The following is a 27029-nucleotide window of genomic DNA, read 5'->3' as shown; positions in this document are numbered from 1 at the left end:
ATGGTGGATGAGTTCGGTTAGGGGACACTGCATATTGCACGACTTTGACTGCATTTTCGCATTTGGCAAATGTTTTGTGTGTGATTTTGAAATGCAGACGACGATGTTGGGCTGCTGCAGATGACTTGCGACGTGAGCCATTGTTAGAACAGCTTCAGGTGAACAGAGTGAGGGGAGCTAAAGACACGGAAAGTGCATTTGATCAATTGAAAATGGCAACAATCTCGAATTTTAAAGTACTTGCGCAAAGGCAGGTGGTCTTAATGAACACAATTAGCCTAATAAGTAAACAACAACTTGGGGCAAAGTGAGCGTCAGCGAAGCGACATTAATTCAATTATTAGGGCGAACTTTATAGGCATCACCTGCAAGAGGATGAGGATTCATTAATGCTAATTGAGTACACAGCCCGTGAATATATACATATATATATGTACAATGTGTATATGAATATATTTGTTATGATCCAGGACAACAACACAAGTGTTTTCCAATGTATAGGCAGCAAATTACGTTCTGCAGATGCAAATTTATTTACACGGTGCCTAATTTGGTTGTTTAGTGATAGAGAGGAAGCTTTGAGGCAATCTATTCAATCACTTTGAACCAATAAACTAATAAATTAGTTTCTAATTTGATGGAAGCCGATAATAGTTGGCTGTTCATCAGAGATTCGGTTGATATTCGTAAAGCACTGAAGACGTCGCATTACGCAATTGAAGTAATGGGATTTTATTGTGCAATGATGGATTTACATTTGCTGCCAACTTAGAAGGCTATAAATAAACTGCAAAATGCAGTGTGCCAATAAACACAAAATCAATGTTGTAAGCAAATAACAAAGTATTAAGAACTCATAACTGTAAGTAATATGAACATTCCTATAAAATAATATTTGTTGTACTTTCAAGTACGCTGGTAAAATAAAATTAGTAAATACAAATTTCCAATGCGTTTTCAGTTACTTTAAATATTTAAGTTTAACAACAATAGTTAACTTTAAGATTTTGAACACTGAAAAAAATATTTATTAAATAAATGTTAAAATATTATTACTATTCATTATTATTATAGTATTCTTTTTTTTTTTTTAAATATTTAAATGATAGTGATTTTTTGTCAACATCCGAGATAAATATGTTTTATGCCGCTGGGAAAACATCATCGACAACAGCCTGACAAAGTTTTGCAATTTTTCTCCATTTTGCTCAATTTTTCTCCTTTCAGGACATTTTGCACTTGGACTAATTTCAAAGAGCCATATATCAGCCCCTCCCCAGCATTACCGCCTTTTAGCGCGCCCACAAAAAAGCCCCTAACGGAAAATTCCACTCTCTCCGCTTGTGAAAAGACACCTGTAGACTGGCAGCTCTCATCCAGCCCACCTCTCACCCCACTCACCCCTTTTCACGGGAAAGCCCTGACAAATGTGCGTCAAGTTACTGGCAACTTATTTTCCACGGCCACGCCCCGTGTTCGCCCACAGTTTGAACCGAAGTTGGACAAAATATTTAACTTGGTGGCAGCGGAATCTTTTATAATTAATTTGCCACTCTGCCGTCTTTTTTACTCGTGGCGGGTTCTTCGTCTAACCAATTTCCCTTTTCCACAGTTGGGTGGCGGCTTCATATTTTACCCATTAGATGACGCCCGCATTTTCCTGAAATAGTTTCAGCACGGACACGTATTTATATTCATGGGCGAGTGTTACGTTTTCTTTGGGCGCTCGCTGTCTTTAAGTTTTTTGATTGCGATTTATGGGGGTCGAAGTTCAGAATAAAATACATATGAATGGTATAAACACAAGATTTGAAATTTCGTGGGAAGGTGAAAGATGTTTTCACAATGTATTACATTTTGGATCCGAAAATATTTCGTCGTATGGTAACAGTTGCCATTAATTTTTTAAAGATAAGAATGATTTTCAATAACATATTGAAAATAAAAATCGTCCAAGACAGTACTTTTAAAGTAGATGAGTGTCAGAGAAGTAATGTCCGAGAGCGAAAGCTTATTCCAAGCTTCAAAAGATGCCTTCGTCATCTTCTAATTGATGGGTTATCTGATTCATAGCAAATGCTCTATTTATTTTTTGTTTGTTCGCTGACTGATCTTTAAAAAAACACGAAACGTTTTGAAGATCAGTCGTCTATTGACTTGCTTGACAATGAGGTTGTCCCTGCTCGTGATTCTGGTGGAACTTGGATGGAGTTTGGGCCAACATATCCATCATAACGCTCCAGAGGGATTAACTGTTGGGAGCGGAAGTGGAGGTCCCTTTGCTGGTAATGGTCCATTTGTAGACACACTAATTTCTGGAGATAATAATGGATGGCTTATAGCTAACAATCATCAAGGAGGTCTTATTTCTGGAGCCAATGGTGGAAATCCCTTTAATCCCGTTGGCCATCAAGGAAGTAACGATCATCAAGAAAAGTGGTTTAGAGATAGCGGAGGTCGACTGGTTCGAGTCAATCCAATTGGAGGACCCAACCATCGTCAAGGAGGTCTTATTTCTGGAGCCAATGGTGGAAATCCCTTTAATCCCGTTGGTCATCAAGGAAGCAACGATCATCAAGAAAAGTGGTTTAGAGATAGCGGAGGTCGACTGGTTCGAGTCAATCCAATTGGAGGACCCAACCATCATCAAGCAGGTCTCATTTCTGGATCTAATAGTGGAGGTCCCTTTGGTCATCAAGTAAGTAACGATCCTCTAGAAAGGTGGGTTAGAGAAAGCGAAGGTCGACTGATTCGACCTGTTCCCAGTTATAGTAATGGTCGATATAATCCGCGGCCTGATGTAACTGATCCAATCAGTGTGCCAGTGGGCCAAATTGACATCGGCAACCCCTTTTTGGAAAGTGGCAGTAACACCAACCTCAAATAGAATTCGAAAACATAGAGAAATGGAACAGTTATGTAGCTGTAATTAAAATAAAGCGGAATTTAAAAGGCACTTTACCGATTTAATTCAAAGAAATTAAAGCAATTATTTTGTACTTTTAATTTTATTTGCAGACTATTGAATTAAGTTGAAATAATGGTTGAATGCCGCAAGCATCATAAGCTTAAGTAGCACATTAAGTGCTCTCCACCTGAGGCTTATAAAATAAAATTGTGTTCAGTATGCATTGGAGGTAAAGGGAAGTACATATATATTTTTTTCCCCACTTGGCGCATTAAGTTGTCGTCACAAGTCATTTTAGCGCCTGCCACGTGAAAAACGTTGGCCAATGTGTGTGTGTGTGTGTATATGGGCGTTAAATGAAGCATGTGCCGGTGTCCGTGTGATGGGGTGGTACAGGTGGGTGGTGATGGAGGGGCAAGTGCAACTGCAACTGCCACAATCTTGCCGCTAGCTGGCAGTTTGCGCCAAGCGAAATGAGAAAATGAGAGCAGAGCTGTTCGCAAATGTTGCTGACAGCGTCACTTAGTCCGCTACCTTCATGCCACGGATATATGCCCACAAGCCCACCTGGATATATGGCAAGTACATATAGACACCATAGATATATATAGTTTTATACATACGTATCATTGCGAAAAAGTGCAAAAGTGCTTTACGAGCACCTCACCGCATAAATGCTTAATGCACTGCAAATGAGTTGTGACAAATGGCCTGACCATGCATATAATAATATATTTAGTGCTCCATATACCAGGAATTAGGCCGCCTGTCCCCCACCCCACACTCAAGTACCTTTATCATATAATTTTCTAATTTCTTGGGCTCTGTTCACACTCAACTTTCTCGCTTTTCGATTCATGGCTGAAAGCGGTCAGCCAGCCAGGTCAAGCGCAAGGCTGAGTAAACTAACACAAAACAGTCGGCTGAGGAGCGGATCGAGGGCCTTAAAGGCCTCTAAGTAAACCTTGTTTTAATAAATATTAATAAATTATAATTATAATGAATACAAAAAAGTACGAGTTGCGCTTATATGAAAATGCCGTTTTCATATAAAAACGTTTAAAAAAAAAAAGAAATTGTTTTAAAAAGGCAAAGTAAAATAAATTTGTATGAAACGTTTTACTTTTTAAAATGTTTCACCCCTTATTTTGCACCTAAAACTTTTGATAATTTTCTCTGTGTATAAAACAATGTTTCATTTTAAAATGTTCAAAATCTTAAGTTAATAAAAACAGGTTTGCTTTATAATAATATTTAAACTGAACATGTGAAGTCAAACAATTAAATAACCATATTAATACATGAACATTACAGAGATGATTAAGATAATATTTAGTATATTTTCTTCATCAGGGAAACCCTTTCGCCAATTGACTTATTTCAGGCCAATTTCAAGTCGATTAAACCACACCCATCGTCTGCTCAGAAGTGAAAACCTTTCAGCAACACGCAGAAACAGAAACTTCTAAACAACCAGAAGCTTACCAAGGGCCACTTGAACTGGAACTGAGATGGCAAAAAAGTTTTATCTGCTTTCTGTTAGCCCCGAGGGAAAGTTAAATGGTCCAAGAGCCACCTTTTATGCAGTTGTTTATGGACGTGGGAACATCCCCACATATAGAGAGGGTGGTGAATGCTTTCAAACCTGGTCAAATTCTTTGCTGCACTTTTTTGGCGTCCTCGGTTGCTTTGCTCCAATATATGACGGCAATTTTTGGGTGTCACCCCCCTTAAAAACGCTTGATGAGCGGGCAAGAGAACTTTTCAGTATGATTTATACGATCCGGATACTTACTTGCGTATCTGTGACAAAGTGTTTCTTTGATTTACGGGCCAATGGAATAAAATAAAGCCATGCAATGGTATTGAAATACATTGTTGGGAAATCATTTTGCCCACAATGCTGTTCATTTGCCTTATGTTTGTTTGTTATTGGAAACTGTACATAAATTCATTAGAAATCTAACTGAAATGAGTTTGTTTATTGTTATCAAAAGATTAATAAATCATGAGCGAATTTATAGAATCATCGATTAGAACAGGAAGAAGTTGTTGCTCTGTTGTTTTCATTTATAATATACGTAATATGTAAACTCTATACAAACAATAAATTTGAAAAAAAACTGGCAGGTCTAATTTTGTATTCATAAATCAATAAACCAGGTATAGGTACTTTAAGAATGGGCTTGTGCTAATCAAATCTTAATAAAAAAACTCCAAACAAACCTGACTAAAGATGACTTTCTCATTTGGCCTGACAAAGCTAGAGTTTTACAAGATAAAAACTTTTTTTTACGTATTTTTTATTGGACAAATATATTGATGGTGTTGTGGCCGTTGGCGACTATGGGTTGGTGACCACCTTTGGAGCCGTTCACATCGATTCTCTGGGAATCCCCCTGTCCGACCACATATTTCTGGTTGTAGTTGTGATAGTCGACTCCATGGTATCGCGCCGTTGTCCAGTAGTACAGAACGTCTCCGGGTTGAAGTAGTTGGTTCCGGTTGCGATATGTCCAGCGTCCATTTCGGGAACTCACTATATCGGCCGCCCACGTCTGATCGCTCAGATCATCCATCTCCTCGTTGACCTTGCCGTGAAAGGCAAATAGAGAAATACCGGGTTCGTTGGGGATGGAGACCTCGAAACCCTTCGGCGAGTTGACCTTGACGGTGGCCTTGGGCACATCGTAGCAAAGGCTACCGCCTACGGAAATAGCGACTAGGAGCAGATAGACTGGCAACTTTGAGGTTGGCGACGTCATGATGGTAACTGGATTGTGTCGGGAACTGAGACACGGCTTTTGTAGCCCGCCATCTAAAGCTTATCTTGTCTGGTTGGGACTTGTTGTTTGTCCCCGGTAAGCTGCAAATTTCCCGCCGGTGCATCCCCCCGCATCCCGATTATTCAGAACAGAGCCCGAAAGTAAGCAATCAAAATATTTCAACAGCAATATTTCTTAAACAAAAAACAGAGAGCGGATGAATAAGAGGAGCTTTTAACTTTACCCTATAAGTGTGCGTTTGAATTGGGGAGAGAACTTTTGAAACGGAATATACCTGAAATCTTAGTTCTACGAATGAAAACTAATTCCGACTTTAATGTCAAGCTAACCGGTTGTGTTTATCTCGGGATCCCGTGTTTCAAAAAATTTTATAAAAATTCGTTTTATTTATTTCTTTTTATCTCTTGGTTCTGTTTGGACTTCACGTCGTGTGACTTGTGCTTTCGTACTTGGACTTCATTAACGCATCGCGTTTGCCGGCCTCGCCTGCATTGGCTGGCCGGCCGCCCTGCTGGTCGTCATCATGTCTGCCGCTGATCAAGATATTAATGTCCCTCTATGTGATCATGTTATGAATGTGGATAGTTGCGATGGTTCTTCGTCTCCCAATTTATTTATAACTGATAATTCAAATGCCAGTACTAGCAAGGAGTTTTCAAGGTCGTCTAGAGGTCGTGGTGTAAGGGTGACCTCCGTCAGGTCCAAGGAAGCTAGATCACAGAAATTTGATCTTGAACGCAATTTATCTATTGCTGATACTTCATATTCATCGCTAGACAATTTGAAAGACGTTCTGGAAGCTTCGGCGGATACTTTGCTTAATACTGAGAAAGATTTTGCTTCTCAACATGAATTTGATAATTTTAATGAAGGAATACACGGTGCAAGCACACCTGGACATTCCACTACTTCAAATCTACAATTCGTCAGTCAGGAAGTGGCGGACCAGTTGCGTTGCGAATCCGTCAAACGCATAAGAAAGCGAAACAAGCTTGACCCTAACCACAGTAAGGATGCTTCATTTGGACCAATTATTAAGCGCTTTCGTAATCTTAAACGCAAGGTTCACTTGGAAATATTTGGATCAGAGGACTCGGAATCTCCTGGTGAAAAATATTCAGGTCATGGAAACAACTTTGCCCTCTTATCGGATGAAGACATTGAAAACCCACTCCCTAATGATCGTATAGACACCCAGTCTCCTCCATCGGAGCCCCTAAACTCCTGCCAGCCCCCTGTGACTAGTAAGAGTACAATAACTTCTAGCAATAGTGGTGGAATTTCCCAAAAGTCAAAGGGTATTTCTGGTACTCCTATTCCGTCGTCTAAAGCACCCAAATCTGAACCACGTCCGCCCGCCTTTGTGATAAAGGGTGTTACTGATGTCAAGCAACTTATGAATCTGATCAAGGCCACCACAACCAATATAAGATTTAAGATTACTGGACCTGCTACAGTGAGGGTATCTCCTTTCGATGGTGATACATACAAATTAGTTCAACAACTTTTGTGGAGTAATAATATTCCGTTTAATTCTTGGCAATTGAAAAGTGATCGATCTTTCAGGATTGTCGTCAAAGGCCTACATTCGTCTACGGATCCTGAAGATATTAAAGCTGATTTAGGCGCCGCTGGGCACGTTGTCCGCAATGTTTATAATCCCCCGGGTAAGAACAATGGTCACAGGCCCAATATTTTCTTTGTTGAGCTAGAGTCATCGACAAATAATGTCAAAGTCTATGACATTAAATCATTGGCTTATCAGTCAATTACTATCGTCCCTCCTGAACGCCGAGATGAAGTTGTTAGATGTTATAACTGCCAGGAGTTTGGACACACAAAAACATACTGTTTCATACCTCCCAAATGTGCAAAATGTGGTGGTGATCATGAGTCTCGAAGTCCTGTTTGCCCTGCTACGTCTCAGGATCAATTTAAGTGCATTAATTGCGGTTTTAACCACAGTGCAGGATACCGCAAATGTCCAGCTTTTCTAGAAGCAATTGCTCGTCGCAAATCGGGAACAATAAAAAAACAACCATCAAATAAATTTGTACCTGCCCCTCTTCCTGCCCAAAGTGCTTGGGGCCCAGCTTTACCTTCCCCGGCTATTGGATCTAGCACTTCCAAGCCCATGCAACGCGTTACTGAGCCTCCTCCGCCTAGTGCTGGCTTTGAAATACTTATCTCCCGTATTGACCAGATGATGTCAATGATGTTGAAAATGATGGAACTTCTTATGAACCAGTTTACCGGCAGTTCGCCTTCTGATGCGTCTAAGATCAGGAGACATGTCTAGTTTAGGCATTCGTTTATCATTTTGGAACGCCAATGGTGTCACTGGCAAAAATCTCGAGTTAGAGCACTATCTTACGGCTAATTCAATTGACGTGATGCTAATTAACGAAACGCATTTTAACAGCCGCTCACATTTCAGAATTTTTGGATATGATTTATTGACGGCTAATCATCCCTCTGACCGTCTTCGAGGAGGTGCTGCTATTTTAATCCGCTCTCACTTGCAGTACTCCCCTTACAGTACCAACTCTACTGTAAAATGTCAAACTGCTGCAATTACCTTAAGCACGGACTTGGGAGACATCGTGATTGCTTCTATTTACTGCCCCCCCTCCTTTTTATGGACTGCTCAAGATTTTGGACAACTTTTTAGCGAATTTTCAAACCGTTTTATCATAGCTGGCGACTGGAATGCTCACAATCAATTTTGGGGTTGTATCCGCTCTTCACCCAGAGGTGTTCAGCTTTTAGATTTTATTACGTCTTCAAGTCTGCAAGTCTTAGCTACAGGAGGACCAACTCACTTTCCTTCTGATGCAAGGCGAAATCCAACGGCAATCGATTTTGCTATTTATAAGGGTATCTCGTCCAACTTTCTGACTGTACATGAATCTCATGAACTTAGTTCTGATCACATTCCGCTTGAAATACTTTTATGCGCTTCTACTTCACCCCGACTTACAACACCAAGGCTGCTGTCTCGTCGGGCTAACATTGGACGTTTTAGGGATCACCTTACAATCCTTATTGAGAATGATGAATCTGCTGATCTGAACTGTCCTCTGGATATTGATACAGCTGTTAGTGACCTTACTCTAAAGATTCAATCTGCCGCTGCCGCATCCACTGCTATCGGTAATCGCCCTGCTGTTCCACAGCCAAATAATGCCCTTTCAAACACCAGAGTAACGGCGCTGGTTAGGCAGAAGAGATCACTCCGGCGACGCTGGATGCAAACGCGTCATCCACAAGATTTAGCAATATTTAAAAGAGCTGATACTCTATTAAGAAAAGCACTTTATGATGCTAAGTCCGAATTTTTTGTCCGGAAACTTAGTGCTATCGATCCGGATGCTGATCGAGGCTTTGAACTGTGGAAATGCACTCGCGGGCTTAAACGGCAGCCTCTCCAGAAGTTTCCCTTGCTTCGATCGGACGGTACCTGGGCAAATAAAGATGATGAAATAGCTAAGGAATTCGCTGATTCTTTGGAAGAAAGATTTAAGCCTTTTGATTTGGCCACAGATGAAGAGACTGCTATTACAGAAGCCTTTGATGATGTTCCCTCTGGTCTAGCTTCTCAAATTTTACCTATTGAAGCAGAAGAAGTTAAAGACCAAATAAAGCGACTGAAGATGAACAAAGCCCCTGGCCATGACAGCATTGACGGAAAAGTAGTTAAAGCTTTGCCAGTAGCAGCTATTTCGTTCCTTACGCGTATCTTTAATGCTATGATTGTTCTTTCATATTATCCGGAGCAGTGGAAGCATGCGAATGTTGTTATGATCCCCAAGAAAGGCGTCTCTCCCCGCTGTGCAGATTCTTTTCGGCCTATAAGCCTATTGCCAACCTTCTCTAAGATTTTTGAGCGAATCTTACTAAAAAGGCTTTTTAGTGTTCATGTGTTTCAGAATGCAATTCCAAATCATCAGTTTGGTTTCAGGAGTCTGCATAACGCTGCTGAGCAAATGCATCGGGTTGTCAACCATATCCTTAAAGCATTTGAGGCGAAAAAGTATTGTTGCGCAGTATTCCTAGATGTCAAGCAAGCCTTCGATCGAGTCTGGCACTGTGGCTTGCTCTATAAGCTGAAACCCATTCTTCCCCTGACATACTTTGATCTCCTTCGCTCATTTCTAATTGGTAGAACCTTCCAGGTGGATGTTCGAGGATCCAAATCTGCCTCAAGGCCTATTCTTGCTGGAGTCCCTCAAGGAAGTGTGCTGGGTCCTGTCTTGTATACAATATTCACCTCGGACCTTCCGTCGCCCAGAGGCAGGAATGTTTTAACAGCTACCTATGCAGATGACACAGCATTTCTGGCGACAAGTGCTCTGCGAAGAGAGGCGACAGATATGGTGCAGGACATGCTAAATGAGTTTGAGGCCTGGGCGTCGAGGTGGAACATCGCAGTTAATCCTGCCAAGTCTCAGCATGCCACCTTTTCATTGAACAGGCTGAACACTTATCGCCTAACCTTAGACGGGACTCCAATAAAGCACTCGGACACGGTTAAGTACCTTGGGCTCACTCTGGACAGGCGGCTTACCTGGAAGCAGCACATTGTGGCAACCTGCGCTTCAGTAAGGCAAAAAGCGGGGAAAATGAGATGGCTTCTTCGTCCGGGCAGTGGACTATCGATCACGGCGAAAACCCGGCTCTTCAAAGCAACCTTGATGCCTAGTTTACATTGGGGTATACACTTCTGGGGCACTGCCTGTAACACTTCTATAAAAAGAGTTGAATCCTGCCAATCCAAAATTTTAAGACATATGATAAACGCCCCATATTATACAAGAAACACTACTATTTTTCGAGATCTCAAAATTAATCCTGTTTGTAAATCTATCACCAATTCTGCCACTCGCTACAGATCAAGACTCATCTCCCACACAAACAGACTTGCCCTCACACTTTCCAGACCTATGAACAGAAGAAGACTAAAAAGATTGCACCCATCTGACAATTGGATACTTGGACGGCACGCTTGTGGGAAACTCATTCCAGACTTAGACGCCTAGACTGCAACACTGCTAAACTTTTGTAACCAATCTTTTTATTCACTTTTTGTTAATTTTTATTTTTTTTTTCATGGGTGAAAGTGAATTGAGTTTCACATAACACTCTTCAATAAATATTTGTTATGCATATCAAAAAAAAACGAATGAAAACTAAGATTTTGGTATTAGTTTAAATGTGCAGTTCAAAAATATAAAGTGTTCATAAATACATTTTCTAGATCATAGAACTTAAAAATTTGTGTGTGTCACGTACTCGACTATAGAGGTTTTTCTTGTTTTTATTATAAACTTTGATTTTTTTAATGAGAAAAAAAATTAGTTTATTAATTTTTTTTGTAACTTTTTAAACTTTTTGTATGTACTATAGTTCTTTGCAAAAGCAAGTGAGAGTGGTACATTAAAAAATAAATTAAATACTTGAACCGCCCAAACGTAAATACAGATTTTATAACCACCATCATAACACTTAAGATTAAGCTTTAATTTCAGATCCACATAACAATAAATTCAGTACATTATGATTTTTGCTAGTACCTCTTAAAACCAATCTGACTCAAGAGCTAATATTGACTATGGCAGACTTTCTGATTTGGATTTCCTTAATTAACCGAAGAAAAAAATTTTTGTGGCCGTTGGAAAAAGTAGGCTGAGGTCCACCGTTGGACTCGTTTTCGTCGATTCGTTCTAAATCTCTATGGCCAACAACGTATTCCTGGTTGTAGTTGTGGTAGTCGACTCCATGGTATCGTGCCGTTGTCCAATAATACAGAACGTCTCCGGTTTGAAGTCGTTGGTTCCGGTTGCGATATGTCCAGCGTCCATTTCGGGGATTCACTATATCCGCTGCCCACGTCTGATCGCTCAGATCATATATCTCCTCGTTGACCTTTCCATGAAAAGCGAACAGTGAAATACCGGGCTCGTCGGGAATGGAGACCTCGAAACCTATTGGCGAAATGACCTTCACGGTGGCCTTGGGCACATCGTAGGATAGACTACCGCCCACGGAAATTGCGACGAGGAGCAGATAGACCGACAACTTTGGGCTACGCGACATCATAATGGTTACTGGATTGTGCTGCGCACTGAGACACGGCTTTTGTAGCCCGCCGTTTAATATTATCTCGTCTGGTTGGGACTTTTTTTTTGTCCACGTTTGGCTGTAAATTTGATGCTGATGCATTCCCCCTCGGCTCGAAAATTCAACACCTAACCGAACGTAAGCTATCAAGGTATTTGCTCAGCCATATTTCTACAAAATTAGAGCGGATAAAAAAAGATAAACAATTAAGTATAACATACACTTAACAAATTAATGGATTTCGTAATGCTTCAATATCCGAATATGATAATAATTATTAGAATTATATTATTAATGAATTATAAAATTAGATTGTAAGCGAAAAAATAAAATTAAATGCTTTCAACTTTCATAGTTTATTTAAATTTTAAACCTAGAATTTTTAAACTTAATGAAGGTTGTATAGTTTATAAATAGAGCAAATGTATTGGACGTCTTTAGGATAATGCAAAATGCGCACAATTTACGCTGCCCCGCCCACTGTGGGCATTCGCCGCAGAATTCGGCGGCGTGCCCGAAAATATGCAATACAAATATTTGCATAGCAATATTTCTTAAGAACGGAAACGGGTTGATAAAGAAGCGCTTTAAGCTACAACCACACCACATGAGTGCGGTTTTCTTTGGGACGACGACTTCTTTGTACCATGAAACTGTATATGCACATGTATATAAATATATGCAGATGATCCGCCCACCTTGTTGGCCACACAGCCATCTTGCCGCATTGTTGCCGGTCCTGTTTTACTTTTAGCTGCAAGTGTGTAAGTACTTGCCATGCACCTAAACACAGGCTTGGCATCCTTCGTCGGCATTCGCGTCGCAGACAAAGGAAGAGGAGGTCCTTCTGTTGGGAGATACTTAGACAGTCAATTGCTGTCAGTGGCCCAAAGTCAGGGTGCAATGTTAACCATGTTGCCACTGAGCAGGCGGTTTAGGCAGTGGCAGTGAGTGTATGGTGCTCAACGCATAGATACTAACTATGCTTACATTATTAGACGAAGTTTGTAAACTAATTTCAAGTCGTTATTGCAACAGTTATCATTCTGGAATGTAATAGAAGTTGGTAATCACTCGAAGGTGTCAGAAACTTTCTAGGTTTCTCTTAACGATTCGAGATAGTTTAATAGAATTGTATCATTATACGTTGGAAAATTATTGAAAATTTTATAATTTACTTTTAGGCATTCGCGGAATCACGGAGGATTTGGTGAATAAATTTTCCACATTCGACGGAACCCTTTATTTTCCGTCGAATGTGGAAAAAACTGTGGTATTCAAGAAGTATGCAAAAACAAACTTGTTTTAAAAATCTCTTTTTACGCCACTGTTTGTGGGTATTACATTTTTGAAAGCACAGCAGAGAGACTAGTCAAAAAATATTATGACCTATAAGAACATTTAAGTAAATACAAATCCAGCTAAATATTTATGCAAAATTGGTGTGTTGGGAATTTTATTGCCAACATTGAATCTATATTTTGTTTATTTTGGAATCTTTTTTTCTAACGAAATCTGTTTATAGTAAAAAAGAGGTTCCCAACAATTTAATCTAGTTTATCTGCACTCTGAAGCACTCTTCTTCGCGTTTCCCGTGAGCGCACTTAAAGCGGGTTATGTCCCTGAACCCAGCCTAACCAGATGGTAGTTAATTCCTAATTGCCCCGCTATTTGTCAAACAAAATGATTCAGCTAACCAACTCGGCCAGCCAGCTCTCGCCGGACTGACAATTGTCCCAGAAACAACATTAAAACACAAAAGCGCAATATCAACTTTTGGCCACCCCCGAAAACAACGGGAAAAAATGAGGATGGTGATGTTGGGTCGGGGGTAGAACAAGCAAAGTCAAGCCGCAGCAAACCGAAACTAAATAGCCGAACATTTATACAAGCAATCTATCCGGAGCTGGCCGCTCAATCTATTCTTTCAGTCATTCAGTGGACGGCCCCGTCCATTCACTCGGTCATTCGTTCATTCGTATTCGTTCAGCTGTCCATCGCAATGCGGGTCGCGATGCCGGGGTCATCTATCCTCCAAATGTTTGCTGATGTTGCGCCCAAGCGGCTGGCGCTGATTTATAAGCTGCATGCCGCTGACCACTTGATTGCGTATCTGTATCAGTGTCCCGCTTTCACTCTTTCCCTCTCTCTACGTATGTGTGTAATTTATTTACGTTAACACGCGCTAGCTGGCCCAAACCAAACCATGGCAAACACCCGAAAAGCGAGCCGGTAGAGGATGAAGAGCAATTTTCATTTATTTTAAATGGCATAGAAAATTGCAAACTGACATTTTTCTGGCCCAAGTGCTCAGCTTTGGTTTTGGCCCTTTTCCATCTTTTCCATCGGTTTCCCAATGGCTTTGTGCACACAGCCGGAAATTTGTGTAGTTGTGTAGTTTGGCTGCTTGGTAGTTAGATGCCGGGCCAGGTCCCAGACTGATTACCATGAAATTACATTGTTTCGCACTTAAAACATGCCGGCCAGTGTAAATGTGGGCCAAAAGCACTGTCTCTTTCCCTTTCTCCCACTCCCATTTCGGGCTTAATTAAGTGGCCTGTTTTTATCTGTGGCAAACATTTCTTTACCTCACCACACCAGATCGAAACCACCCCAACAGCATTGAATTTAATTGCTTGCATTTATTGTTAATTGATTTTATTTTTAGCAGTTTAGCATTGAGAGGTTTTTTCGGACAGCCAGGTGCTTGGCTATTTATTCGGGCGTGATTTAATTTATTTGGTATTTGCCTAAATTGAATGAAAATTGATTTTAAACTTAATCAAATTTTTTGAAACTGTCAATGATGCGTGTCAGAAGCCAACGGCAACAGAGAAAAAAGGGTCTTTGCTGCTGGAATTTCATGCAGCCGTTGAGCATAATTCAATCAGCGGGTTGTTACAATATTTTTCTGAATAATTTGGTGTACATGTAATGCTTTTTGTGATGGATCAACTTGTCGCAAATGCAAAATTTAATATTCGTAAAAGTCATCAATAAGCCCTTGGCAATGATGTTATGCGGGAGTATTCTTTTGAATTAATCAAAACCATGACTTATTTCTAATTGATTTTTGGTATCATAATAAAATTGATCAGTGCAAAATGTGGTTATTTCATATGGGCATATTTTATTTTTTTGCTTTTGTAATACGTACCTTTTGAAAAAATTTGAAAATTTAGCCCATAATTAATTAATTAAACAGTAATAATAATATTCAATACTTTCACTTTTCCCGTAATTTTCTTTCAGCCTTGCCATTACTAATATTGGCTTTTAGTGTGCTCTAAGCTATAACTTTAGGATTGTGTGTTTCTCCCGATAGCTTCCTTATGTTATCCTCATTGGTTGCTTTCGACGCCGTCTTTGCTTATCCATCTCAATTTCCCATAATCAATTTTACTGAGCTCCTGGAAAAGCAAACACCTTGGCACTCCGCCGTCCATGTTCGTGTATATCTGGAGAGCAAGCAATAAGCTAAGCCAAGATCTATCCAAGCATACACCTGTCATGGCTCACACTCGGTCCCCATCCGATGCTCCACCTATGTGTGCTCCCATTTTACGAACCACAACCACTTGGCATGTAGCTGCAGCTTTACACATAAGTTCAGTTGCTCAAACATGGGGACAGTGTGCCTCAGAGCCCACACCTCGGTATCCAGAACCACCCAAGGCTCCTTTTGCCATTGCGCACATATTTAAGGAGCAAACGTTTATCTAAGTTGTACCGTTGCGGTTTCCGTTGACATTCAAATGCGGAAGCACCTGTCGCCCAGTCGAGGGAACCCGGTGACTGCGACTCGAAGATGTTCCAATCAGGACAACCGGGATGGGATGCACTATGGGGCATTTGACCACTTTGGTTGGCCAAAACCCATTTTTTAAAAGTCGTTAAAACAAAAAATGTTGTTTGAGGATGTGTTAACAAAAGACCATTTAACAATGTTACGTTTACAGAAATCCGATAGAGGTCGCCTCTGTTAAGGTAGGAGCTGTTAAATCAGCTGTTCGATATGCAATTATCGAGCTGTTGAATTTTGACTTTTTGCTTGCAGTTTTAAAGTGCTTTAAATTTGAGTTTTTAGGCAATCTAAGTAAACTTTTTGGATTGGATTTAAAGGATTATGCTATTTACTAAGTATTTGTGTGGTTCGACGACAAAAATGAGACGGTTTTTTCTTACAAATGAGTGTTAAAGGGAGTGGTCTAACAAGTACATTTTTGTAAGAAAACTAATTTTCAAATGGAGCAACAAAGTGAGTCCAGCGGAGTCCACTTCTGGAACCTATTGGGATTTGTAGATTATTTAATTGTTGTTAAAATGTATATGGTCAGAATCGCCACTTATTGCCACTTTTTCTGTAATTTAATTTTTTAGACCATAACCTCAAATTTCACAAACTCCTATCGTTTGCACTGGTGGCTAAGGAAGTAAGGACTTTCGTGACTTTAAATTATTATCAAAATATAGTAGAAATACTTAGCTTTGTAATTGACTAACTTAAGTGGACTTTAGCGGCTTTAAAACGAAAGTTCCGCTACAACTTGAACAAAAAGTCGTACAAATGTAAAGTAAATTCTTGCATTTGCCCCTTTTTTTTAAAACTTTGGGATATAGTCGTCCGATTTGTATAAAACTGTTAATATTGTTTTATAAACTTACATAATTGCTATTTCTAAAGTTATGTGCATTTATCTTCAAAAACAGCAAAGTTAATTTGATCGTTTCTATGGCAGCTATATGATATAGTTTTCCGATCCGGATGATTATCATATATAATATGCGGGGGGATAAGAAATGGCGACTGGTAAAGTTTCAAGTCAATATCTTTTGAAATGACCGAGTTATTAATTTCGGCCAACAAAAGTGGTCAAATGCCCCATAGTGGGATGGGATGGTATGGGGAGTTACGATGGGCGTGGTGCTGGTATCCACTTCCGATTTCACACGCACACGAACAGGGGAATGAGGTCTAGATATTGCGAGGGTGGGTTGTACAGTATATTCTTTAAGGATTTGGATTTTGTGTTCATATAATTCATCGAATAAAAGAGTTTGGCATTTTAAAGTCTCACATTTTTTATTATTGGTGATAGCTCGAACTGTAAAAGTTAATTTGTATACTTTCTGTAAAGTTGTTCGACATATAAATAAGTATAAGTAGTACAAGTAGATCAATTGAAAATTTTTTTCGTTATTATTTTCCTTATTATAGTTTTAAGAATTTATATATTTTCATGATGCCAGCTTTAACCTAATACTATAATAGATAAGAAATATGTTCATAAAATTTCGTTTCGTACCCTTTTTGATTAAGAGTTGGACCTTGATAGTTGTCAGTCAGATAAAAAATTCATCAGTAACAATAGCAATAGCTTAACTCCAGCCTATAAAGCCCTGATAGAGCTTGCTAGGTGAATAAAATCCAAAGGCAAGACTAATTTCCTACAACTTTCCCCCTCAAATTGAACTCCCCATGCAAACCTCGGGCGGTACGTTGCCGGATACACACTCCGCTGGGCATACACGACAAGTTTCTCCAGATCCCGCCGGCGTACCTGGTTGCGAGTCCCTCGAGGACTTTGCCACTTTGTAGTTGCTTTTGAATTCTCAAGTGTCTGCGCCGTGAACGTCGTCAACTTTAAATGGTTTCGCTTACACCTCCAGCATGCCATTGAACAAATTAATTACTCGACAACTTTACAAGCGTTCCAATGGAAGTGGTACACGGACCGCAAGTGCTGGAGTCCCTCGCCCTTCCCGCAGAATCGTGGTTTCCTTCTGCTCAAGCGGCTGCTCATTAGAGTGCTGCATATTGTTGGAAAGTCGCCATCATCATCATCGCCAGAACCATCGCCATCGCCATAGTCATCGCACATCCTGGACCAGCAAAAAGGGAGCACACGCATTTTCGATCGCTGAGCTCATTAATAATGGGCTCTGGTGCAATCCTGGCCATGTATTTGTGAGCAATGTGAGTTATGCTCCTCGCCGGCCATTGGCCAACAAAGCAGCCAAAATGGGCATTATTATAGAGATGGTATGGCGAAAAATCACGAAGTGGCATTGTTTACTGTACTATATATAAATAGCTCAGATGCCTTTCTCGTTTTACTGAAAATAAAATATTTCAAACAAGTTATTTTAGTCTACTTTTTCTCTAAAAATTTAATGTGTTTTAAAGCAACTATAGATAGATTTAAAAATGTTTAGTTTTATAAATATTTAGAAGCAGAAGAGGGGAAATTAAAAAAATGTATATAAAATCCTATTGATTTTGAAACTTGTTAAATAAAGTTTTACCTTCCTACTTAACATTTCTTTCATTAAATGTGTAACACATTTAAGTGAATATCTTAAGGATCTTAGGATACATTTTTATAAATCAATCTCAGGAATTTTCCGTTCCCATCTGTTACTTTTATACTCTCCTTATACACTTTTATAAATATATTTTTCTGGATCGTAAATACAAGCACTTATCATTCATCTCGCATGGATCACGCTGCCATCCCTGAAAGTATTACAATGCAGCTGGCTAAATGGCCATACATTCTGTTTCTTGGCCACTGCTATTGCAGTCGCCTCCTCCGATTTTGGCTGCGCACCCGTTTCGCATAGCCGGAAATTGGAAAAGTGTTGCTTTATGCGCAGCTAGAACGGGGATTTTGGGATGGGCGATTGGGGATGGGAGGGGGCATCTGTGGCTGGAACTTGGTGGGGCAGTCACTTTAGTCGCTTTATGCACGCGGCTCCCAGAAGAGGGGGTGTACTTTGGAGTCCCGAGCTCGGGCCATTGTTCTGGTCAAAAAAGAAGAGCTTGGCCGGCATATGAATGCTGTGGACTGCTTAGTTCAGTGTGTTTGGAGTGCAGAGCCGTGTAGTCCGAATCCTCTTTGCTTCTTTTTGGGATCCATCCTGGAGGGCTGCTAATGGGCGCTGTTGAGCATGCATGTCCAATGTGGAGATCCTTTCAGCGGAATTGATTCATCCGGAAAGACGAATTTAATATTTATGTAAACTCCATTTATCCAATCCGGTCGGCCGTGTTGCGGTTCACAAAATTGTTGCGCAAATTGCCTCATATTTGCCGAAAATTATTGTATCAATATCGAGAGCCCCAGCCAGTTAACCATTAAAAGCGTTTGGAATTATGGAGTTTCACAGCCGCTTTTGTTGTCCGTATTCGATAAATTGAATTTTATCTCACTTTTTATTTTTTGTTTGGCTCGATGATGAAAATCAGTCAAATTTATATCTCTGTGGTGAGGCAAAATTCACACAAACCCGAATGCGGGTTCTGACTCTTCATTTTGTTATTTTACAAATACGTAATTTTGTTTAGCGTAATTGCGGCTGCAATTGAAACCGGACTCTTGATTGGAGGGCACAATGTACACATGAAATTCGCGTGTAGACGCAGACATGATTGTTGCAAATTTGATATTTGCGTTTTAATGAAGGCACTGTTTTTTCGTGTGTGCGAAATAGCTGATAAGCTGGGCAATTCGAATAAGCGGATTCCATCACTCGATTGCATTCAAAATGAGATTTTTGGTTTTCAATTGTATCCAGCATGCAGCGGAGCCAAGTTAATGAGCAGCCAGTAGACACGCCCGTCTGTGTCCGTTTTCCAATAAAGCTCGAGAGCAAACAAGCTCAAAGGGGGCCAGCAGTAAAAGGGCCAAGTTAATAAAAGTTCGCGACATGGAAGAGCGGCACAGTTGAATTCCTCCATGTGAGTGTATGTAAAGTGGCTGTTTCTCGATGAAAATGTATGAGAAAATGCAAGGATTGTGCTTAATGGGTTTCCTCTGCTACGTTTCTTTTGAATTATGTGAAATTGGAATTTATTTGCAAGTACCTATTTCTATTTAAGTGTGCAAAGTATAGGAACTACGAAAATAATTCAAATATATTAACTTATAAAAAAAGACAAATAAAAAACCGGGAAGATCAACAGTCAGAATAGACATAAAAAATCGAATCAAATAAATTCAGAAATATTTAAAACCCGCTTTTTGCTATAACAAAGTGCACTAAGAAACTAGTTTCTGCAGAAATGCAAAGATAACTGAATTTAATTTTTTTTTGGAAATGAAGACTTTTTAATGGCACTGGGCAAAGGGAAAAAAAGGATCAACGATCGATTTTAAGTAAATTTTTAATTAAATTCTTGGGCGTGGACAAAAATGTAAATCTTGATTTCCGTTGTAATGATTAGTGAATTTATGTTTGTATACCTATATCTTATTTGAGCACGTAAATTGAGTAAAACAATTTGTAACTAATTATTTTTGGAATAGACCCAACTGCACATCGTCATAAACAGGTTGTGCACACATTTCAAGGTTAACCGCCGTTTGTTAAGATAGTTAATTAAATTTAGGTTGCACAGGTGGGGATGCACATATATCGTTTGCTGCATCTGGCATTGTCGATGTCTTTCAGCTCTTTGAGGTTTTTCACTCGGCCATCGGAGCTCCACCGCTTGGCTTTCCTTCTTATCCCTGGTCTTTGCTCTCGTTTGTCTCATTCCATTGCGGCTTTTCCGATCATTGGTAATTTACGCTTCACATGACCAGAGTCGGAAAAATTGCTCCGTTCTTTTTACCACTTGCGGCCTTTCCTTTCGGTGTGTTTTTCCCCAGTTGTTGTTGACTTTAAACTTGTGCCATAGGAGCTGGTGGTGCGTGTTCGAGGTTAAGCTGCTTATCCTGCCTAGGGGAAGTGCGGTTAGGACTCTTGGTCTTCGTCCTGCCTTCTGACAGTGATTGGTGCCAGTGTCAGGGATTTATTTATCTTTTAAGAGCGTATTTATTGTCCCGCATTAAAGGTGGGCTTGGAGCGAAACCAGAAACTTAAAGGAAACTCTTGAATCGGCTGATGGTGGAAACTGGGGTCAACTGGCGGATTGATCACTATTTTTGGCCTCATCATACATCTTCACTTTTCATTTGCTCAACTCGATGCGTGTTTGTGTGTGTGTGTGAGTAATCCTGGTCATTTGACACTTTCACTTTGCGAGCCATACAATTTATTTCACTTTTATCAGACATCAAGACATATTGATTTTTGTCTTCGTTGGGCGCCAAAAAAATATTGCTAGCCAAAGGACGATAATCTGCTGGAGCCAACTGGCCGCTGCCCGAAAAAAATAAAGGTTGGATTGGCCTTCTTATGAGGGTCATATGCCTATGTCTCTCGAACGTAATCAAAGTTGATTGATTACGTGAGCTCATCGTCCGGTTGGGTTGATGACATGCTCTGGAACTTTTTTCCCACTCCTTAACTCCCCAACTGACCAAACTCAATCTCGTTAATTTTTAATCATCTTTTTTTCAGACGCAAATTAGTTTTGACATTTTGTTTTGATGTGGGTGCCAAAATATATTAATTAATTCCCTCTGCTCAGGTAAATCCGCTTAGTTACTAACCAATTTCCAAGAAGGCCTTTTGTCCCAAGTTTATTTTGCCTATTTATTTTATAAGCCGCTTTGCGTTGTCTAAATGTTGGGCACTAGACGACAATCCCCGAAATAAAGGAAAATAAAACAAGTGAGACAGAGGTATCCTATTTGTTTTATCATTTGCATTAAGACTTGTAAATGACAATCTCATTTTCATTAAAATTTCCAATATTTTCAAATATAATTTTGTTTCATAATACCAAAATATAAATGTAGTATAAGAAGCCCTTTTAAATTCAATGACAAATATAGAGGTGTACAAAATTAGGTTTTGCAAAACGTTGCATCCCATTTTGTAATTATGTTTATTAAAAAATAAAAACCGCATTAAACTCAATTTACACAAAGCCGAAAGGGAATAAAATTCCAGGTTGGCAGTGGCCTGGGTAATAAATGCACTTGACCTCAGGGAAAAAGCAATCAAAAAGGAAGGCGCTCAGCTGCTGATGAAGACACTTTTCCCGCCTTTAGGACACAAGATAAACTCCACAAAAGGGTGTAAGGAAAAGGGGATTGGCAGCGAGATTCCCTCGCAATCGTGGACGAGTGACAAACTAATTTCATTACGAGCAGCTGGCACCGACATGGACTTTGTCTCTATATCCCCATACCTATCCCCACCCAGCAAAACCCAGTCCAATGAAATCCGGTCATAATGCTTGTAATAATAATCAACAGCCCTAGAGCCGGGGTGAAAACCGAGCTGGAATCCAGAACCCAGAATTCTGAATCCAGCAGAAGATGATAAGTAGACACGGACCTGGACACGGACACTTGCAGCTTTGCGGATCTCCGGCTGGCCGAAAGCAATTGCCCTGGCAAAAATAGAACAATTTCACTAAAAATAAAAACAAAAGCCAGATAAGTGGGCCAGCAGCAGCAGCGGATCGGGGGCGTGGCAAGCTGTGTGTAATATGTGCACAAATTGAAAATAAAGTTTTGTAACAAAATGTCGCACCGGAAATGAAACTCGCAGCATGAGACTTGGCTTGCCATCTCTCTATCTCTATCTCTCCCTTTCTAGCTGTCTCTGTCTGCGGGTAAATGTGTAGCGAAGCGTGTAAACTGGATATAAAGGCAGTGGCATTTGGGGGCGTGGTCGGAGAGGACGAAGGAGCATTGTTTGCCACTATTTCAGGGCAGAGAAGTGAGAAGGCAGGCAGGAGCATCTCTGATTCCGCCTTAGTCTAGGCACAGTCTGCGCCAGTTGAGCCTTTGCCATAATAAAAGATGACATTTTATAGCAGTCATAGCCATGTTAGCAGAGCGGGGAGAACTGAGCAGGGAGCAAGGATGCTCGGAGGATTCTCGCAGGATTCTCGGTGGTTTTGGGCCTTTGGCCTAGCCAGATGCCAGATGGAGGAGCAACCGGCAGCCGGAGGCGAGTCAAAGACACAGCTGCAAAAGTACATAAACCCAGAAATGTCATGTTTATTTTCATTTCATAAGGAAATTGTCTGTCTATATAGTTCTGGGGCCTGAGAGCGAAGCGGAGCAGCACCTGGAAAAACTTTGCCAATAACAAGGAGGAGAACGAACCGGGGAGGTCTAGTGTTTTTTACGATTCCCCCTTACATAAAGTCGCGGCAGGATGAACAATTTACGGCCAGGAGCAAAATTTATAGACCATAATTAGCATATGAAATGGTTAAGTGCACCACAAATTGCACTTCAGTGTAGTGCACATGCGGTTCAACCGGAAATAAAGCGGGCTATATACCTATATTAAATTGAATTCGCGGCTGTTTTGGGGTCGATTTAATGGCACTTGATGTGGGCTTAATCTTTGATGAAAAGTTCTTGATGCGCTAGCATTTTTCTTTCTAACATCTTCCAACTTGCTAATGGCTTAAAGATCGGGCACAAATTATCCCCATTAAATATGCAAATTCGTGAAAACTTTGCCGTAGCTCTTTGCCACTTCGAGAAGCGAGTGCCACAGGTTGAATCTTCCCACACACACACACACGTCGCCTGGAAAGTATCCACTCATCTAATCGCATCGTTAACATCATCAGCAATTTTGCAGTGTCATGGCCCGAACAATGGCCGAAGGAAGAGCCCCATTCCGGCTAACCGTTTAATCATTTTGTCACGCGTTGGCTAAACAAAAACGGAGCTCTTGGTGGTGGGGAATTAAATTTTAGCATATGTCATAAGGGTTTAGCCATGATTTATATGGCGAAAGGCGGCCATCAAATGTCGGGACAGGGCTTGTAATAAAGGGAATTAGGCGATGCCCCAGAGAAAAAGGGGGAAACTAAACGATTTCGAACCGAAGAGCAGATGCAGCTATGCAGAGTACATATATCGGCGGGCAAAACATGACCATTACTCTTCCGTGGGGTCGTGAAAGGAGAATCGCTACAGCTTCATATATCTTCATTTTGGCGGCACTTGCACTGTGAAAAATAGAACAAGATTGCCCTGGGAATTTGGCCCCTTTATCAGGCAGCCAAATCTCCCAGTGTAGTGTGACAGCTCAGCTGTGCACAAATTCGCTTGTGTATAAATATTTATATATTGAAATGCAATGCGAATACGAAACAGAATCGATGGGAATGAATAAGGAGTCGAAAGCGGAGCTTGAGCCGGAGTTGGAGTTGAATTTCGAGCAATGTGCCGCAATGCAATCGAGCTAGACGAAATTGAATTTGCTGCAAGTTGCTCAGGATTCGGCATCCGCATTCGCATCCGGGTCTCCAGCACAGTTTGTCCTATTTGAGCATGCGAAAATGCGATTTGAGCTGCTTCTCCAATCCCCACCCCTCACCCCTCAACTTCCTGGCCAGGAAAAGTTTGCCATCGCTTGTTGTGCTGCCTGCCTGCCATTTTTCCCGGGTGGAAAACTAGAAGCCTGAGCTGTGACAAATCTTTATGCAATGTTGCATGTCCTCTGATTTGCCATGATGACATGCTGATGGAATAAGTGGAGGGACGGCAAACGGAACTAAAACTATGACTGTTCCTCTGGTTATGCCTCTCTATATCTGTATCTGCATCTGTAGCCGCATCTGTATCCGTATCTATATGCCTTGTCTATCTGTCTGTGCCAGTGATTTGCTCGCTGAAGCGTTAAGCACAAAAATTGGTAATGGCTGTGGCAGTCCCGTTTTTGGCAATCATTGCGCAGGTTTTATATCTTTGATGGGTTTTCAGTTGGACCAGGGCCCCAAAATGCCATCGATTTGATATGAGTCTTAAGTCGGAGTCTCATTTTGTGGGAATTTGAGGAACATTACCATTGCTCTTTCTCAGCTCTGTTTGATTAAGAGCTGTTGAAATTTAATTAATTTCTTTACTCTTGCCATTTGGCCTGAGATTTTCAACAAGGGCCCCCAGGCGAAATCAGCTTATACATCAAAAGACACTGAAAATTAATCACGGGACCAGACCCTTTCCTTAAATTTAAACTTGCATGCTCGTTGGCTTTTCTAATTGCATTAATATCGTTATAGGACATGCTTTTTAAAATACAAAATAAACAAGAAATAAGGAAAATATCGGAATAGGTGAGCCCCGCATCCGAAATGGAGCGAGTGGAAACTTTTCATTATAAATTGCGTGCCAGCTGTCAACATGGTGGTGTTGCCCCGGGGCCAATTGAAATGGATTTTAAGGAGGGGAGGGCTAAGGAGGAGTCTTTCCGATGGAATGGCGATGATAAGGGGGCGTGGCACTGGCAGTTGAAAGGCTAATTTTGCACATTTTGACTGACATCCATGAGGAGCAAATGCGTTGTGGGTTATCATTTGGTTAGTCCTTTCGGGGAAGGGGACAGTCGGTCGGCGGGCAGTGGGCGTGGCAGGGCAGGCAATTTCATGGTTAAATGATTCAGAAAGAGAATTACAAAATTAGGCCCTGGCCCATGCCCAACCGCTGCTCCCCCCGGTTAACACAATGTAATTAACTTTTGCGCTACTGCCTCGCCCTCTCAATATATTTGATATTTATTTTGGCCCTCTGGGTGCACTTTGGTCATTCGTCCGCTGACAACTTTGGCTCTATAAAGTGAGAGGGAGGGAGAAGGGGAGAATACGCCGGATGTGCCGGCCATCTTCCCCCGTTGTCCCTTTTCGAGCGGCTTTCGAAAGCAATTTGAAACAAATTTTATTGCCAAAGTTTTCGGGAGCACATGGAAAATTGTTCAAGTGCCACCGCAAACAGAAAGATTGAAAAAAAAGAAAACGAAAAGTTAGCAACCAAGATGCCGCTCTGATCCACAATTAGTCCTACACAAAAGTGTGTTAAATGTTTTGGATTGCAAATAAAGTGAGACGAATTTGCGTGGGAATATATAGTTCGATTGTTGGAGCGGTTCGATATCGCCGTATTTCTGCCTCTTAAAGTGCGGCCTTAAAATCTCTTACAGCTGACCCTACAAAACGGGGAAAACGAGGGGCCAAGTAAGTCCGCAAGCCTCGTTGCGCTTCATGACCAACTTCAATGGCTGGCGCCCAGTGCGTATGCGTAATAAACAAAACAACTGCAGTAACAATAGCCTCTGTGCCCTCTGTTTGTGTGTGTGTGTGTGTGTGTAAGTGGGCTTTATTTAAATTTACAACCAAGCAGTCGGCACTGTTGAGCTTTCCTACGCACACTGGTCATGCCCCTCCCCCCGAACCACCCCCTGGAAATCCCCGAAACGGGGCGGCATGTACACGCCCACTCCCTGGACGCACATTGTGCTCAGTGTTTGGCGTTTGCCTCTGTTGAATAATAAATTGTATTTTGCGGCATTTAAAAGCAATTTTTTAACATTTTTCAATCTCAATGGCAATGCCTGAAACGGCAAGCACGCACACCATCATAAATATCCACAAACACTGGCACACAAGCGTCGGCGATGCCACATTCATATCCGTATACTTACACAGAGAAAAGGCACTTGAGAATTTTTTATAAATATTTTACTTACTAGCCTATTAAATGTTTACAAATTTCAGTTGCAGAATAAAATATTTTAAGAGGGCAAAGGGCCTTTGCTTCAATTGTGAAACAATTTAAAGTATTTTTTCTTTTTTAAGAGGAGAATTTAAAATATGGTGTACTGTATCTTCTCACATCTCAATAAAAAACTTTTAAGTTGAATATAAATACATAATTTAGTTAGGTAAAAAAAAATAAATATAATTTTCGACAATTATTATTGTGATTTAATTAAAGACTTTAATGTAATGACATTTTTCACAGTGTAATTATAGACATGGCAGAGCAGGAGAGGAGTCCGACCGGAGCCCGTTGTGGCACAGTTTTGTCTACCAATTTTGCAGTGAATTGTCCTGGGGATCTCCGAAGCCAAGGCTGTCAAATCGTAGCACCAACAGCCACCTCTCCTCGCACCGAGATGGATAGAGATAGATGCAAATTGGGTGGGGTGTGGGTGTGGGGATGGGATTGGTTGTATAAAGGGGGGCAATTCTTGGCTTAGTCTTGGAGCTGGAGAATTTTCGGTCTGGCTGCCTGTGCATTTAGTTAAGCTTCAAGTGAAGACAGCAACGATTCGGCAGTGAAACAAATTGCAGCATTTAAGTTCCCATCCTGCTGGACAAATTCTGTTCGGCAAGAGAGTAGCAAAACTGGTCGAAAATGTTCGTACTTGTGTGTCGTCGGGGCTGGCAAACAGTTTGCGTAAAGTTTGATTATGTGTGTAAGCCGGCCAGTATTTTCCATTTCAAGTTTCCACACTTTGCATGTGCCAAGGCTGGCGGCCATGTTCGGTACAACAACAGATGGCAATTA

General features: G+C 40.8%; 3 protein-coding genes across 3 annotated transcripts; 1 reads left to right on the top strand and 2 right to left on the bottom strand.

Moving 5' to 3' along the window:
* Nucleotides 1–2141: 2141 nt before the first annotated feature.
* On the top strand, nt 2142–2956 carry LOC108061494 (uncharacterized). The gene is made up of 3 exons (XM_070213170.1): nt 2142–2285; nt 2343–2698; nt 2767–2956. The coding sequence occupies exons 1-3, from the start codon at nt 2168–2170 to the stop codon at nt 2770–2772; spliced, it is 480 nt and encodes a 159-aa protein (XP_070069271.1). The 5' UTR covers nt 2142–2167; the 3' UTR covers nt 2773–2956.
* A 2221-nt stretch (nt 2957–5177) lies between these two features.
* LOC108061458 (gram-negative bacteria-binding protein 3-like) lies at nt 5178–5695 on the bottom strand. The gene has a single exon (XM_070213171.1). The coding sequence runs from the start codon at nt 5671–5673 to the stop codon at nt 5212–5214; it is 462 nt and encodes a 153-aa protein (XP_070069272.1). The 5' UTR covers nt 5674–5695; the 3' UTR covers nt 5178–5211.
* A 5481-nt stretch (nt 5696–11176) lies between these two features.
* Nucleotides 11177–11806, bottom strand: LOC108061492 (gram-negative bacteria-binding protein 3-like). Its single transcript, XM_017147723.3, has one exon. The coding sequence runs from the start codon at nt 11791–11793 to the stop codon at nt 11287–11289; it is 507 nt and encodes a 168-aa protein (XP_017003212.2). The 5' UTR covers nt 11794–11806; the 3' UTR covers nt 11177–11286.
* Between the last annotated feature and the right edge of the window lie 15223 nt (nt 11807–27029).

Source organism: Drosophila takahashii, chromosome 2R, assembly GCF_030179915.1.
Source record: "Drosophila takahashii strain IR98-3 E-12201 chromosome 2R, DtakHiC1v2, whole genome shotgun sequence".
Lineage (NCBI taxonomy): Eukaryota > Metazoa > Arthropoda > Insecta > Diptera > Drosophilidae > Drosophila > Drosophila takahashii.
Note: the sequence above shows the minus strand (reverse complement) of the source record. Positions and strands in the feature narration are given on the sequence as shown.